The sequence below is a fragment of the Dermatophagoides pteronyssinus genome, unplaced genomic scaffold (assembly GCF_027571235.1).
Source record: "Dermatophagoides pteronyssinus isolate colony J.1.1.1.1 unplaced genomic scaffold, Derpt_VIB-CSIC_2022.12 sq0008, whole genome shotgun sequence".
Taxonomy (NCBI): domain Eukaryota; kingdom Metazoa; phylum Arthropoda; class Arachnida; order Sarcoptiformes; family Pyroglyphidae; genus Dermatophagoides; species Dermatophagoides pteronyssinus.
This window is the reverse complement of record NW_027461532.1, coordinates 1,681,053-1,699,475: the sequence shown is the minus strand read 5'-3', so window position 1 is coordinate 1,699,475 and position 18,423 is coordinate 1,681,053. Positions and strand designations below refer to the sequence as shown.

At 25.8% G+C, this 18,423-nt stretch overlaps 2 protein-coding genes and 1 long non-coding RNA gene across 3 annotated transcripts; 2 read left to right on the top strand and 1 right to left on the bottom strand.

Moving 5' to 3' along the window:
• The first annotated feature begins 758 nt into the window (after nucleotides 1–758).
• Nucleotides 759–2,198, top strand: LOC113788905 (ester hydrolase C11orf54 homolog). The gene is made up of 2 exons (XM_027338369.2): nucleotides 759–1,437; nucleotides 1,528–2,198. Exons 1-2 carry the CDS (start codon nucleotides 1,018–1,020, stop codon nucleotides 2,038–2,040), a joined length of 933 nt encoding a protein of 310 aa, XP_027194170.2. The 5' UTR covers nucleotides 759–1,017; the 3' UTR covers nucleotides 2,041–2,198.
• Nucleotides 2,199–8,293: 6,095 nt separating this feature from the next.
• LOC113788929 (uncharacterized) lies at nucleotides 8,294–17,340 on the top strand. The gene is made up of 5 exons (XM_075820901.1): nucleotides 8,294–8,731; nucleotides 12,286–12,958; nucleotides 15,078–15,557; nucleotides 15,668–15,779; nucleotides 16,037–17,340. Exons 2-5 carry the CDS (start codon nucleotides 12,515–12,517, stop codon nucleotides 16,315–16,317), a joined length of 1,317 nt encoding a protein of 438 aa, XP_075677016.1. The 5' UTR covers nucleotides 8,294–8,731; nucleotides 12,286–12,514; the 3' UTR covers nucleotides 16,318–17,340.
• Nucleotides 13,353–13,531, bottom strand: LOC142645194 (uncharacterized). The gene is made up of 2 exons (XR_012846355.1): nucleotides 13,480–13,531; nucleotides 13,353–13,420 (listed from the first exon to the last, which is right to left on the bottom strand). It is a non-coding gene; the product is annotated as an uncharacterized LOC142645194 (long non-coding RNA).
• Nucleotides 17,341–18,423: the final 1,083 nt, after the last annotated feature.

Below are 18,423 nucleotides of genomic sequence, written 5' to 3'. Positions count from 1 at the left end.
TTTTTTCTTTGCTATCTCACTATATATCTCTCTCACTTCTCTCATATTATCATTCTTTCTGTCATATTTTTTTTCTGTGGATAATTTATATTTTTTCTTTTCTAGTTTTTCTGTTATTGATAATCATCATAATAATCATAATAAATGTTTAGTAAGAACAAAAAAAACAAAATAACATATAGTGACAAATGTGTATTTGCTTTCTATATATATGTTATATTCCAAATGATATTATGGCGCCTGTCTTATTTTTGTTTTCATTTTTGTTTTTCTTCTTTTTTTTTTTGGTGGATACAAAGATTCAATTTGAATGGTTTGATGTTGACTGTAGTTGCTGGTGTTTTTTTGATAATATTAATATGACATTCTTTGAATGATTTTAACCACTACTTCCATTTTTTTTTTTTGGCTATATAATATTTATTGGGATTCTTGTTTGTATCATATGATCCATTCATTGAAAAAATGGGAAAAACCTTGTTTTCTCATGTTTTTCTTTTTTGTTCGCAGACGAATTGAATGTTTTCGTTGTTGAGAAAATTCTGCGTAATCAAATCGATAAGAATTTTGTTTGTTTTTTTTTTGAAAGATTTGAAAAACTTTGCGAAAAAAAACTGGTTTTTAAAGTCGAAAAAAAAGAAAACAAGATAAAATCAATCGATCGATTAAAATAATGTTAAAGATAAATAAATCAATTGCATTTTTGCCTTGGATAGTATTGTTGATTGATGATAATTTTAGCAATCGATTGATGGATTCAATGAAAATTATCATCAATTTTGATTGAGATTGTATACAAACAAACATCTATGTTGATTAATTTCTTTTTGGTTGGTTGGTTGTTTCCACTTGAAAATTTTCGAACTGTTTGCCTTGTGTCTATGCTACATCATCATAAATAACGGCGTTGTTGTTGCAGTGTTTTCACAATATATATAAAAAAAACCTCACATCACAGATGATTTATTTCACATCATAATCAAAAATCTTGTTTACGTTGATAGTTTTCTACAAATCATGTTTGCAACGGAAAAATATTCATTGAATCAATTGAATATTGATGAAATTGTTACCAGTATTGATGATGGTTTGAAAAAATTATTTGAATATTGTCATGTTACCTTGGAAGAATGTCCCGATCTAACAAAACCACCATTTAATCTTGCTGCATCGGGTTTATGTGGACATCCATCAATAGCTGATATTGGTTCAGTTTCTAATCTTGCACCGGTACCGGATAGGAAAAAAATCTATACATTTGAACATATTGCTCATATTGTTACCGATGGTATCAATATGAATAATTGTTTTATGATTGGTGCTGGTGCTGGACCATTTCATAAAGTTGGAAATAATTGTGAATTAATGCCCAATATTTTAATGCATAAAAATGGTGATCATTTTGAAGTGGCCAATAATAATACCTATTATGCTGATGTTTGTATATTACAATATTGTTTTATTGTTTTTAAATTCTGTTACCAAAAAACATATTGTTTCTTTGATTTTTATTTTTATTTTTTTTAGATTTTCGAAAATAATTATCGTCTTTTGAAATGTGAACATACAGAATTTGGTCTAATGAGTAATCTATTCATATCGGAAGGTAAACCGGGTAAAGTTATTAAAATTGTTGTTGAAAAACGTTTAGGCAAAGAAAATTTTACCGAATCAATTCAAAAAATTTTACGAGAAAAATTTCCAAAAATACCGATTAGTTTGGGTGGTGTATTTATTATCGAAAAAGGAAAAGCTAAACTACATATTATGCCAGATTTTTCTCCAGAACCATTACCATCATCAGAATCAGTTGATAAATGGTTACGTTATTTTGATATGGATCCACCATTAATCTGTTTGACAACATTTCATTCCGAAGATCCAGGATTAGATTTACGTATGGAACATACACATTGTTTTAGTGATCATAATCAAGGTGGTCATTATCATTATGATACAACACCGGATATTATTCGTATGACTGCTTATTTAAATGTTGCTGAAGCCATCTATCGTATTGATCGACCAACTAAAAAATAATAAATAATAAAAATTTCATTCAACAGATGGCGATAAATGAATGAATGGTCCAAATAAAAAAATAATCCAAAAAACAAAGAATTTTCATCAAAACAAAAAAATTCTTTCCAAATTGATAAATTATTATTAACGTAGTAAAAGAAAAATTTCATTTCCAAATAAAGTATATTTAATTTAAAAAAAAAATTGTTTTAAAAATTTACATTATATAAATGTAGATTAGAATATTTTTAAAGAAGATTCTAAAAGAAAATCCGATTATTTATTTATTTTAGTTTTGGGTTTAATCCAAATAGAAAGAAGAAAAAAAAATAGATGTCTATGATGTTAACGAGGATGATGATGATGATGATGATGTGAAACTAGCATTGAATTGACAGCAATGAATTGAAAAAAACAATTGTTTTAAAAGAAAAATAGTGAACATCATTCGTTTATCATTTAAAAATAGAAATAATCATCATTGAGAAATTGATTGATTTCTTTTCTCGAATTGTTATTTCATCATTCAAAGAATTTAAAGAATTTTTTTTTTTTGAAAATGTTTATTGTTTTTAAAAGAATTTTAAAATTCTTTATCAAAAATAATGAATTGCAATTTTTCTTCTTCATTTTTTGACAATGAAAACTATTGTTTTATTCATTCAGTCATTACGAAATCATTGAAAATGAAAAATGCGAAAAAAATCCGTATATATCATATTACCTTTTGTTTTCAATTTCTTTAAGTAAGTTTTTGTTTTTTTTTTGTTCAGTTGAATCCAATTGCAAATGAATGAATTTTTTTTCTTGGGTATCCAATTTCTATTCTGATTCAAAATTTCATTCAAATTCTTTTTTGAAGTTGAATTTGAAACTGTTTTTTTTTGTCATTCTATATCTTCGTCATTTGATTGGCCATTATTTTATACCTTTGGTTGTTTGTCATTATCATCATGCTATTTTCATTGATTATTCGTGATTGAGAATGAGAAAAAAACAGGAGAATAAAAGCAATAATAATAAAACAGAAGATACCTATACCTTTTTTTTATCTACTTTATTCTTAATATACTCATTATATTTATGATCTTGATGGAACAGGAAAAAGAATGAATGAATGAAAGAAATGAAAAAACATTTTCGGTTCAATTGATTCGATCCAATTTTGCATTATCATCATCATCATCATCAAGATCAACGCTAATTCAACATAGAAAATTCAATGTTCAATTCAATATATCGTCCATTTATTTGTATTCAATATATTCAATATATCTCGTTCTTTTCTTTTCTTTTCTTTTTTGTTTTGTGTGTAGTTTTGCTATTCTTATTACGATTATTTTACGTTTGTTTGTTTTGTTTTGGAAAAATTCTGCTGACATGTTTTTTTTTGTTCCATTGAACATATTTGTGTGACATTTTTTTTCCATTTCATTTCATTTTATATAACAATAGTACATTCCGAATCTTAATAACAATGAAAAATGATAACCAAAATGACAATTCATTACTTTATTGATTGTTGGTTAGAAGAATATCATGATGATGATGATGATAATTTTTTTTAACGATAACAAACAATGATAAACAACAACAAAATCAAAACATATGACAAGCAAGATTCACATAGAATAAATGAAAATAATAATAATAATAATTTTGCTGAATGAACTAAAGAAATTCTTGTTATTGTTTTCCTCTTTTTTTCAGTTTTTTCCAACCGAAATGCGGTTTCTTTTTTCGTTTTGTTTCCATTACAATGAACATTTTCACATTGATGATGATCATTTTCATTATTGACCATCTTCTTTTTTTTTCTCATTTCTTTTTCTTTTTCATTCATTTCAATTCAATGTTTTGTCAGATGGTATAAAAGGTCATCGATATAATTGATTTTCTTTTGTTTTTTTTTCTGACTGAATGTTTTGCTTTGTTTTGTTTTTTATTTATAATAAAGATTAATAACCATCAAATAGGTCTATTGTAAAGATTTTTTTGGTGCAAGCAAAAAAAACTTATAACCATCATCATTATCAGGAGAGAATCGAAGAAATTACATCAAAAACACAAGGTGCAAAACATTGTTTTTCGTTTTCATAAGAATTTGATGGACACATTTTTTTGTAAAAAAAATTTTAAACCAGGAAAAAAATTTAAATTATCATTCCAATGTGGTTTCAAAGTCATTGTTGTCCAAAACTATTTAACTGTTAATCAAATGAAACATTCCAACGACGGCACAACAGAATATTCTGTTTCTCTGAATGAACATATCTATTTACGTGTGTCCATTTTTTAATTATCCTTCACTATTATTCTGGTCATAATTTATTCTTGTTTATTCTATAATTTTTTTCCATTTTTTATGTTGAATAAACTGAAACAATGGGATAATTCAATTTGTTTATTTTTTTGGCCAGGGAAAGCAACAACAACAACAATAATTTTGACAAAAGAAAGATTAGCCATCGGCTATTTGTTCAAAAAAATACAGCAGATTAAATGTAAGAATAATTCTCTCTTTAGTGTGATGAATTTTTCATTTTTTTTCTGAATCATTTCATTTGTTTCATTACACCCACACACAAACATTTTCTTCTTCAATGATTTTGAATGTTTTTCGCCAACAACAAAATTCTGTCCATTCTGTTTTTACTATGTTTCTTTTCACCATGAAAAGAATTTATATCCAAAAAAAAACTTTTTACTTTTGCCGGAAATTTTCTCGAATCCAATCATTTTGTTTGGGATTTTCTCCATTTTCAGGAAAATTTTCTTTTGCATATAATTTTCTCTTTAAAATGCTTTAGATGAAATGAAATAAATAAATACATCCGAAACCCTAAAGGCATTCATATTATTAACCGGTACCTTGATGCGTTGTGTTTTAATGTTTTTTTTCTAATCCAAAAATGTCGAATACTTTTACATTTTTTTCTGGTTCTATATTTGCATTCATCGAAAAAACATGAAAAAAAAGAAGAAAAATTACATAATTTTAATGGAGAATTTTTCCAAGAAAACAGCAAACAAAAAATTTATGGGAAATTTTTTTCCACTTTTCAATCATTTTTTGTCATCAGCCATTTCGAACAGAAAAAAGTTAACATTTTTTCAAATGAAAATGTAATATTCATTTTTTTCCATATATTTTCATTAGTATCGAAAAAAAGAAGAATTTCCAATCGGATTCTTTTCCTTTCATTTCATTTGACTGTTTGTTTGTTTGTTTGTTTGTTTCAAACAAAACAAAACAAAAAAATGATGAAAAAGGAAATGACAAACAAGTTCAAAATCAAAGTAAAAAATGTATTATTTTTTCACCCAAAAAAAAATCACATGACATAAATGTAAAGAATGTAAATAACCTTTTTTTTTCAGGCAAAAAAAAAGTGTTATGATAGGAAGTTATGATAATGTTTTCATTTTCAGTTTTCTGTGAAAAAAAAATGATTTTCAAATGTGAATTTATTTTGTGATCATAAATAAAACATACACTTTTTCGCTATCCAACTCTCACTTTTTCCAATTTTTTTAACGGTTGAATGTCTCTCTCTATATTCTTTATTCTCAACTTTTTTTTCCCAAAATCTGATGTCTATACTTGTTTGTCAAATTAGTTTCTTTCTTTCTTTTTTACTTTCTATTCTTACATATATCACATTCCATATATAAATGAATTACAAATTTCATCAACCATACCTTCAACAACTCCTCTCTCTCTCCATCTTCAAACAGCTCTTTCTTTACATTTTTTTTCATATCTTTTATCCTAAATGATACATAGTGTGCCTACATAGGATATTTACTGATTCAAAAAATCCTCCCTTCAAAAAAGACTACAGTCAATTTTAATCAATGTGAATGATAATCATTAACATTGAAATTAAACTTTTTTTACAGTTTCCTATTACAAACTAATTAGAAATGAAAAAAATGAAAAAATATATCATATTAGACAACAACAACAGACATCATATTCTGAACAACATCAACAAAAATTTAGTTTTTACATTTTCTTTTTTGTTTTGTCATTTCTATTCATGATATATGACAGATGAATCGGAATGAATCTAAATTGTATTTTAAAACAGCAAATGTTTCTACCGTATATGGTTTTTCTGGTTGAAAAATTCCGAAAAAATTTCCAATGAAACAGAAAATTCCAATAAAAAAAGGTAATATAAGATTATCTTAATGTTTTTTTTTCAGAAAAAGAAATTATTCAATTTCATTAGAATAAAACAAAAACCACAATATCCGATGATGTAAAAAAAACTTTTTCGGAAATGAAAAACGAATTCCGGAAAAATTTCTTTAACCTTTTTTTATTCTTTATTTGTTTCCTTTGAATTTTTTTACTTGTTGTTGTTGTTGTTGACATCTATATTTTTTTCATACAGAAACAACAACAACATCAACATTTACATAAAGATTGTTTTGCATAAATCTTAGGTACATTAAAAACAACAGCAAAAAAAACAAACAAACAAAACATAGAATCAATGATGATAACTTGATCCCAAGAAAGTTTCTCTCATACACATGCACACATACACAAGTTATCTATTTGAACTTTGAATTATGTTGCTTATCTAAAGAAAATTGGTTTTCAGTATTTCCCGGACAACAACAACAACAACAACAACAGCAAAAAACTTTTAATGTGGACATACATACCGAAAGAGAACAAAATTTCACATTATCCAAACTATTAATGCTAAATAAATGAAACATGAATCTAATTGACTAAACCTGCAAAACAAAAAAATTCTTGAAATTTTCTACGTCATTCTTTTCATTTACTTTTTGTTTCTTTCTTTGAAATCAATCGAAATCAATAAGTATAAGGGTCTTTTTTTCGATTGAAAAACAAAACAAAATTGAATCAAATTAAATTTCAAGAAAAAGAAATTGTTTTTAAAATCCAAAAATAGATTCTTGGGTTCGTTTGGATTCTGTTATATTTCATTTCATTTTTTGTTTGTATGTGTTTATTATATATGGATGAAAATTACATTCGATTGATAAATTGAGTATAATTTTCTTCTCTTATTACATTTGTTAATGTTTTTTTTTTCTGTTTCTGTTTTCGGTTCAATGTATATATCGTCGTTTATAATAAATTATTATTATTACAGTGCAAATAAAATGTTTGTCATTCATGAAATGAATGATTTTTTCTTTTTCTTTTTTGGTTGTCGGATGCGTCTAATTGTGTGTGTGTGTGTGTGTGAGTGTGTATGTATTTTTCATCATCATCATCATTATTACTCGGGTAATAAATTCAAACACATGAACACCCGAATATCAAATGAATCGGGCAATGGAAAGAAACATGAAATCTGTAAATGGCACAACATGGAATACAACAACATCGACAAATCATACAACAAATGAAAATAAAAACAATCGAATAATCAAATAGCAAGCAATTAAGCGAAAAAAACAACAACAAAAACAAAATTCATAAATATTATTTTCTGGATGATTAAAACAATGACCAACAACAATCAAGATGAACAACTGAATCGAGAAAGTGAGACCAACAAAAAAAAAAATTCATTGTGATGAGAGTTTGCTCATCGAAAAAATAACCAATGGAAAAAACCGAAAAGAAGAAGAAGAAGAATAAAACATGGCAACAATCTAGAAATAGTAAAGAAAAATAAACAAATTCTGTTTGAATTTTCGTCTTCTTCTTCTTCTTCTTTTATTAAACATCAAATATCATTGATCTGATCAGCGACACGACGACAAATATATTTTGTTTGTTTGATTCACGAAAATGATGATGATTTTTTTTTCTTTATCTATGTGTTTGATTTTTGTGAAGCCAAAATCAAACATCCAAAATATACTACTACTACTTTTTTTTGACCATAATTCTTTTTTACCACTACAAATTTTATTTTTCAGAATTTTCAAAAAAAAGAAAAGAAAAGAAAATTCTGTTCAGTTTAGAATATTGAATGATCATCGAAAAAAAAAGGTGAATGGGTGTTGATGATTATGGTTTTATTTGTTCAATATTCCATCTTCCCTTTTTTTTCTTTCATTCATTCATTCATATATATCAATTCATAAGTTCCATGAAACATAGAATTTATCTTTATTCATGCTTCTAGATTTATGGTAGAGGTGGTGGTTGATTTAATTCGTTCATTCATTGATGATGATGATGATGGAACAGTTTTTTCATCCGTTCTTCCGTTTCACCGTTACCGTTATTCAGGGCATCATCCATACATTTTATTGCCATATTAAAACCAGAATAAGGTGTGTGTGTGTGTGTGCTTGTGCATATGTGGGGTGCGCGCAATTGCCAATTGTGAAAATAAACGAGAAAAAAAAATTCATACAAATCAAAATCATCATTGAATGTATGGTGGTTGTTGGTTGTGATGATCTGCTGTGTTTTGTTCTGGCTCCTTGTATCTATATTTGATTTTGTTCAGAATGCTTTATTATTTGTTGAAAATTTAGCTTCATTTCTTACCGTGGTCTCCCGTTTTACACACATTGTCTATTATTGTGTTGGTTATTTTTTTTTCGTAATCGATTTTATCGATTTTGTTTTTGTTTGTTTTTTTGTTCATTTCCTCATTAAAATGTGAAAAATATTTAACCAAATTTAAATCATCGATCTTATCCAAATAAAGAAAAAAGCCGATATTTTTGTGATTTTTATTTTAAAATTTTGCTTATTGTAAGTTTAAAAATTTGAAATTTACAATTTTAAAATCCGAAAAATCCATGTGTCTATTAATTACATCTGCTACTTGTTGTTGTTGATGGATTGGTTCAAAGATTTTTCATTTCAAAGAAATAAAAATAAAAAATGAAATCAATTTTTTTTGCGGACAAAACAAAAAATAATGATGTTGTTATAAGTCTTGTTTTGCATTTAATGAGTTCCATTGAGAATCAAAATGTTGTAGTCTTTATAAGCATCAACATTTGTGTCTATGTTTGTGTGTATCAGATGCCAATTTATTATCATTTTGTTATTATCATTTTCATTTTCTTTCATATTCTACAGTTTGATTTTTTTTCTCATCATAAAATGAGAACATCAGTAGTATTTCGTGATAAGAATTTCTATATTATTCCATCATTTTCTATCTATCTTTTTTTTTACTTTGCCGATCATCTTCATCATCATTATTGTTATTGTTATTATTATTATTATTATTATTAGATATAACAGAATCAGGATTCTAGAATCTAAAATACATTTTGGATTTTCAATCAATATTGATTGTCAGAGAGAGAGAGAGAGAGAGAGAGAGAGAGAGAGAGAGAGAGAGAGAGAGAGAGAGAGAGAGAGAGAGAGAGAGAGAGAGAGAGAGAAATTACATTTATATATTCCTATAAATATGAGTAAAGTAAAGTTGATTAGTTGTAACCTGATTTATTTATTTTTTTAACATGATAATTCAGTCGAAATTCTTCTTTTTTTTGAATGGAATCAAAGAATCCAGAAAAAAAATGAAAATAATAAAATTTTAATTCAATAAAAATGACATTTTTTTCTCTGCTACAAGATTTTTGGATATTGATTTCCGTTTTTTTTTCTTCTTCTTAATCTTATGATTCACTGGAAATTTTTTTGCTTCCATAAATCAAATAAATGTTTGATACAGTTGAAAAGTGAAAAGTAATACAAATAGAGAACTTGCTCTCTCCATCAAATGTCTATTTCAGTTTGTATTTTATTTTGAAAAATTTATTTTTTTTCTTAAAAAAATAAAATAAATATTGAATTTTGGTTGAATGATTTCATGCGGATGACGATGATAATGATGACAGAAAATCAATTTATCAAATAATAATAATAATAATAAGCTTAACTTTTTTTTTGGGGAGAAAAAAAGGTGCATCAATTTGACATTTGTTCATATATGAGTGACATAAATAAAGACATAAACATTATTATATAGAATCTGAAATACCTGAAAATCTATCTATTCTCTTCATGTCATGTGTAGTTTAAAGGAAAATTTTTTTCCGGAACAACAACAACAACAACAAAATTTTCAACCAATTTCATTAAGCAAATAAATAAATAAAAAAACACGAAAGAATTTCAACAAAACCTGATATTCCTGATTAATGTCCGATTTTGTTTTCTCTCTCGACATTGTTGTTGTCTTTAATACCCGATGATGATGATGATGGTACGATAATTCTAAATCTATCTTTCCTGTCCACTAAAACACACACACACACACACACAATTATTCTTGTGTTCAATCAAGTTGAAAGTTTTATCCAGCCAAAAAAAAACCAATCAAAAAATAAAAAGATATTATAAAGAATTTGAAAGAAAGAAAAAACCTTCAGAGAATTATAAACGCAATTGAGTAAACATAATATAACAATTTTCACTGTAGATAGATAGATGATGGCGGTTATTGTTGATTTTTCTTTTTCTTATTTTCTTGAAAAAATTTAGCAAATAAATCGCAATCTTCAACACACAGAGAGAAAGACAAGATGAATGTTCCATTTGTTACATTAAGAATTACTAAAGAATTTCAAATTTCATCCAAAATTTATTTTGTCTACAAATAAATATGGTCCATCATTGATAGCTAATGTGGGTGGATTACATATAAAGACCTAGCAACAATAACAACAACAACAAAAAATTTAACTTTTCCAAAAGTTTTTCTTGCGCTGAATATTTATTTCACTGTCAGAAATGTATGGGAAAACAAAACAAAAAAATTCTTGCTATTTTCAAACAGAATTTTTCATTCGTTTTTTATTTTTTGTTGGAAATTTTTTTATTTTCGGCCATTAAACTACTTTTTTTTCAAACAAAACAAAGAAAAAAAAGAAAGAAAGAAACCCAATTGAATTGTCTCAGTCAGGTAATTTCTAGGAAATAAAATCGGAAACGATAAATATCCGGTAAATAAAAAACGAGAATAGAATATTAATTGAAGTATTAAAAAACAAAACTTGAGACTTTATTCATTATATGGGCGGAATTTCTCTCTCTCTCTCTCTCTCTTTCTTTATCTTGCTCGTTTTGACATAAATTATTACCGCAATCCGGTAATCGGTAATCACCACCTTCATCATTATTTATCAACAATACTGCGATAGGCTAAATGATTACGCAAATTCTTTCAATGTTTAATTATTTTCATTTTTACCTTATAATCTAGAGGTGTCTTTATTAAAAATAAAAAAATTCATGATAAACATTTTTTTGTTTTTGTTTTGAAAATACATTGAAAAATATACAAAATGGTAAATAACTTAATCCCAAAAAAAAAAAGAAAAAATTCATTCTAATCACATCACCCGAAGAAAAACTTCAAAAAAAAAAAATAAACAACTGGAACTCTTCTTTTCTGTTTGAGAAATATAAAAAAAAAACTAATTTTCAATTATGCAAATAATAAACAAACAAACAAAAAATAAAGTTTAATGAATAACATGATGAAAATAAACCAACCGAATAATGAAATAGTCTGAAAAAATAATAATAATTCTTATATTAAAAAGAATATTCTTTATGAATTTGAAAAAATATGAAATTATGCTAATATTTATACATGCAAAGTTTCATCATCATCATGATCATCATTATTTATTTACTTAGAAAACTTAATAATATTATCTGGTTTTCATTTTTTCCCTTGTTGTTGATTCTTTTTCTCTCTCACTCTCTCTCTCTCTTGTTGACGTAAATTAATGAACAAACACAGGTTTTACTTTTACTTTCGCAAGTTTTTTTTCTCCACAAAATTATTATTATTATCATCATTTTTTTTCAATTTTCCATTTCTGTTTATGTTTTGTTCAGCTTAAAAAAAAAGAATCCATTATCATTATCATGTGGGTGTTTTTATAATTGAATTAATTTTATTCAATTATAAATAATATTCATCGTAATAATGGTACTTGATTTTTTTTCTTGTTGGGAATCTTTATTTTGAAAAATGGTCAGAATTGATAAATAATTATCAATGCGCGTAACTCTTTTCGTTTGTTTGCTTGTTTTCTGTTGTTGTTAATTTCTGTTTTTTGCTTTGATCGATCTGATAAAATTAATTAATTAATTTTGTTTGTTTGTTTTCTTCTCCTCTCGAAAAATAATGATTATCAATTTGGATCGGGGGAAAAAAATTTGTTTCGAAAAAAATATATCATTCATCAACGTCATCATCATCGTTACTGTTTGTTATTGTAATTATTGTAATGATAAAATGTTTCGTGTTTGTATAAATATGTGCGGGTGTTTAGTGTCAAAATAATTTTCTTATGTAATAACATTTATTATTATCATCATTTATCAATGACATCATCATCATCCTCATCATCAGCAATAATGAATGATGCTCTAATTACACGGAAATAGAGAAAAACTAAATTGAAAAAAACAGCTTCTTCTTAAGCTTCGTTCATAACATCAATATAATTTCATCTTTTATCAAATTCAAATAATAAGAATAAGAAAAAGAAAAATTAAATTATGTTTGGCGATAGTCACCAGAATCATCATAATCATAATCATCATAATGATCATGATCATCATGAAGATGTATGCCGTCAAATGGCATCAACATTAGTTGATACATTAATGGCTAAAGCAATTGTAAAAGCAAGTCAAAAATTAGCATTCATTACAAATACAAATCATAATGATGATAATCAGATAATAAAATCTTTTAATAATAATAATCAAAATCATCAAAATCATTATGATAAAAATTCATGTGATTCTTACAACAATGATGATCATGATCATCGTTCATCATCGACAACAACAACAACAAGACCATCACAGATAATGATGACAAAAAATCAACAAATCAATCAATCATTTAAGAATAAATGTTCGGATTTTGTTCAATTTGATGATAAAAAAACAATAACATCGAATACGAATGCAAATGCAATCAATGATAATAATGAGGTATGTTTGTTTTTTTCAATATTATTTCTATATGAAATTTTTTAGATGAATTTTCTTCTTTTTTTTTGTTGAAAACTTCTTTCTTGTTAATATAATTCATTATAAAAGACGATCAAATTACATTATTCATTGTAAAAATGATGATTGAAAATCTTCTTCTTTATCATTTTTCGGTACACACATATACATTATAACAATTTTTTTTATTGAATTTCTTAGAATTTTCGATTCTTATTGCAAAAAAAAAAATATATTTTTTTTCTTCTTTTGATTCTTTACATTGATCCAGAAACAACAAGCAAATGAATAGAAGAAAAAAAAATGTAATAGTTTTTTCTTCTTTTTTGTTTTGGTTTTGTTTCAAAACTTTCAACATACATTTTGTATCAACCATAATAATAAAAAAAAAACTTTTATTTTATTTCATATCTCTTATTTACAAAAGGTCTGGGTCAATGTAATCTGGAAATTTAGCATTTATTACAAAAGATAAATAAACAAATAAAAAAATCAATATTCACCTGGTTCTTCTTCCAAACCAGGGAGTCCTTCATCTACATCCCAGAGAGTACCACCATAATAATAATAATATTAATGGAAAGACATTTCATTTTCATTTTCATTTCATGAAGAAGAAACTTTCCAATTTTTTTTTTCTTCATTCAATTTTATTACATACATTCTTTCTATTGAATGATGATATGATTTTTCTTTCTTTCATTTCTTTTTATTATTCACTGAATTATCATCATCTAAATACGACATTCTTTTATTATTTGCAAAAATGAATGAGAAAATGAAGAGGATTTTGTTCGGTAGGTTCGTTAGTTACTGGGCAACACAATTTCTCGGTGTGTGTGTGTGTGTGTGTGACATACTTATGGAACCATCTCCTGCGTCAAATGATGATAGCTACTCATTATTATTTTGTTCGTTATATCGGAAAAAAAAGTTTAGAATTTTCTCTTTTTTTTTGTGTAAAAAAGTCAATTTGAAATAATTATGATGGTGATGATGAACAATTTCAATGGAAGAATTTTTTTTTTGTAAGGAAAAATCATTATTTGTGAATTTTGAGTGAGCATCATTTTTCATTTTAAAATGGAAGAATTTTTTTTTTGTTTGATAAAAAATCAATTGCAAGAAAATTTTCCATAAATCGGATATTTGATGAAAAAAAAATATTTCCGAAAACTTTTTTTTTCCTACCTTATTCCTCCGTTTTTCGTTTTCTTTCGTTTCAATTTTTTTTTGTAAACGAAAAAAATAAAAACAGATGTTGATAATCATTTTTCAAGCTGTTCATGTTTGTTTGTTGTTTTATTTATGGTTTCATCAATCGGAGAAAAAATTCATTCCGGTTGATGTAACCCGAAATGAAAAAAAAACATGAAAACCACATTATCAACAAACGAATGAATGATACAAAAAAAAAGAAAGAAGAACATTTCATTTCTCCTGATCATTTCGTTAATGATAATGGACAAATTAAATTTAAAAAAAAAACTGAAAATAATTCGTTTTTTTTGTATCAATATTTGTTTTTTGTAGATAATTTTCTTTATTTAATGAAATTTTTGATGGAAAAAATATTTTGATTGATTGATTCAATTGATTGATCTGATACATTCATTCGAATTGTGTTATTTTGTTTTGAAATGAAAAATTTATTCATTCAAATGCCATAATGAACATTAATGTTCATTTCAGGATGTGATGATTTGATCTGGACAAAAAATCATTATTATAATCAGTGAATATATATTATAATCCATTTTTATTCAACAGAATTAAGAAAAAAAACATGTAGCAATTTTATTTATTTGACGTGTGACATATATTCATATGGATTCATATGTTATATCGATTCATATTGAATATGTGTGTGTGAGCGCGTGATGAACGTGATGCGAATTTTCATTTGTTAATATTGATTTTACTATGGATCAATTCTTGTTTGGTCATCTGGTCATTTTCTTTGGAAAGGGGAGTCGGTGTAAAACATGATAAACATGTCCGATTTTGTTTTTCATTCTTTGTATTCGACTATGGTTTTGACATTTAAATATTTTTTTTTGATTGATCGATTTTTTTCGTTTTTTTTCGTTTTAAAATAAAGATAACACCAGAAATACAGATTGATCTGGCTGGTACACGTACACCAAGTCCTGTAGAAGAATCGAGCTTTGAATTACCAACACCACAAAAACGTAAATTTAAATTTAAAGTTAAAGCAATTGATTCACAAGATGAACAACAACAACAACGACAACAAGTGATGACTAGTAGTAGTAGTGGTGGTGATGGTAGTACAGAAGATGATAATATTGATCCACTTTTGAATAATAATGATAATAAAAAACATAATAAACAAAAGCCAAAAGAATTATCAACAAAAAAATCGATACAATTTATCGACGATAATGACGATGATGATGATGATTTGAATGCTGAACAAAATAAACAAATATTAAATCAAAATGATAATAAAAATATTGAAATTGGTAAAAATAATGATCAAACAACAAGAAAACAGCAACAAAAACAACAAATGATGATAACAGCAAATCAAGTTGATTGTGCAACAACACCTGAATCGGTAAGGAATTTTTTTCCAAAAGATTAGGTTTTCATTTTTAAAAAATTTTTCTCTTTTTTCCAAAACATTTGTTCCATAATAACCGAACAACAACAACAACAACAAAAAAGGAAATTGATCTAGAACAAGCACAAGAATTATCTAAACATATCGTATCGGATATCATTAATCAAGCTGTACGACGTTTAAATGATGATATTAAAAATAATAAACATTTAAAACGTAAGTTGTTTGTTGTTGGATTTTTGTTTGAATTTTATTTTGTGGAACAAAAACAGTTTTTTAAAACAGAAATTCCAGTTAAAATTATAATTAAACTGAAATATTTTTTCAATTAACACTTGAATTTTAATGTGCTTTCCTTTGAAATTTCATCATTAATAATGATTTTATTTTTGCTTTTCTCTATTTTCTCTTCTTCATCATCGTGTGATTTTACAAAATTTAATTAATTTTTTTTTTTTTTTTTGTAAAATCAGATGAACCAGAATCAATATCAAAATTATCAACATTTAGTCAACGTTCAATGGTACAGAATAATTGTTCATGGTTAACACGTACACGGAATGCAATACGTCGTATTGTAAGACATGCATGTATTTGTACTAGAACAAAAGAAGATAATCAAACATTTAATAATGAAACACGTCATCATCATCATTGTAAAACAACATCATATCATCATTATTGTACAGAACATAATCACGAACAACAACAACAACAACAACAAAATCAATCACAATCTACAACATTACAATAATAAGACATTACACACACACTGGATATTACAGGAATTTTGTATAATTTTTTTTTGTGATGATAATTTTTTTTCTCCAAATAATGATGATGATGATGATAACATTTTCTGTTCGGATAATCGATACAAACCACGTAAAACACCCCCACATCTCACCCATTCAACAATAACATATTATTATTTGTTATTTCTTCTTTCTTATAAAATGAATTACCGAATACATTGAATATTCTTGATGAAAATCTTAGATTGACAGCATCAATAACAACAACCGAAAAAAACTGTCAACAACATTTTTTTGTTTTTTTTTTGGATATAGATTATGATGAAAAACAAACAAACAAACAAACAAAAATATTCTCTTTTTTTTCTCTCGATCAATTTGTTGTTGTTGTTCTTTTACACATCTTGATCTTCTTTTTCACTTTTTTTTGTCTCATTGTTCATCAAGAACATTGTTTCTCTGTTACATCATCATCAAGATTTAAATCTGTTTTATTTTCGCCATTCTGTTCGATTTTGTTACTTGCCCAACATCAAACAAACATCCAACCATCATACCAACCACCACCATCATTATCATCATCATTGATATTGTTGACCAGTGAAAATTATCCAGTGCCAATCATTTGTTTTTTTTTGTTTAAAAGAAATTCTTCAAAATTTTTTTCCCTTTGATAAAAATTCTTTTTTTTCCCCAAAATTTTCCGAATAATTTATCATATGAAATTTTCTCTTGTCTCATTCAACATTCTTTCGGATCCATACCCAATTCAAATACTACAACAAAAAAATCCAAATCAAATTTGATTTAATGAAATTTTTTTTTCAAGTGAACAAAATCAAATCACAGAATTTAACAATTGAATAAAACACTTCACAATATTGACACTTGACAACAGAAAAAAGAATTTCAGAAGAAAAAAAAACCATTGTAAGCAAAAAAGAAAAGGAAGAATTTTTTTCTTCTTCAAAAATAAAATAATTTCATTCAATTTGGATCAATAAATTATTTCAAAATTTAAATTTTTTTGTTTGGTTTGTAAAAAGAGATAATATTATCATCTTCATCATGTATTTTGGCTTGAATTTTTCTTTTATAAACCACATTTTATTGTGAATGGTGGTGAATCATTGTAAAAGTATGGAAATCAATATGGAAATTTTATGGGTTGGATAAAAACCAATGAAAAAATACATAAAATTTTTGCTCTTGTTTGACGTTTCCCGGGATACATTTTTCAATCAGAAAAAATTAAATTGTAAAATTTCAATAAATTATAAATTCTTTTTAAATTGAATGGATGAAATGAAAAAAAAGAAAAAAGAAAATTCAAATTAATTTCCAAAACCAGGTAACATGGTCGAAACAAAATCAAACGAAACAACATGAGATTCTATCATGTGATTCGACCATCTGCGTGTTGAGATAGAGAGAGAGAGAGAGAGAGAGAGAGAGAGAGAGAGAGAGAGAGAGAGAGTGATGAACACCGAAAATAGATCGGTTATATAGGCTTTTAGTTATCATTTATAAATTAAAATGAAATTGCAATGACCATTACGACAAACATGAATGACATCATTCGTTTTTTTTTGGATTCTTCATTCATTCAATACATTACATAACAATAAATGTTATTGTTTGATTAGTGCAAACAAAAAGAAAAGGAAAAAAAATAACATGGATGTAAAGCAAATAATGAATTTTTTTGTTGTTGTAGTTGTCATCAATGAATTCATTTATTCTGAATTCAATCAAATTCAATATAAAATTGCGGGTTTGTTTGTGTGTGGGTTTGAATGATGATAATAAAATTACTCAAACCAGGCAAAATGTTTTTATTTTTCATTTGAATTTTCATATTTTTCTGTCATTCATTCAAACACGAAAACAAAATTAACCCATATTTTTTTCTTGGTTTGTTGAATTTTGAATTCATATTTTTTTTGCAAATAAAAAATGTAATAACATAATGTTTAAATGTAAACATTATGTTATTGAAAAAAGGTTTTCTTCTTTTTTTCGATTTTTTTTTGGTTGAATAAATTTCCAAGTGAATACTTGAGGAAAGCAAAACAAAAAAATATTGATAAGAATGTCAAATTGAA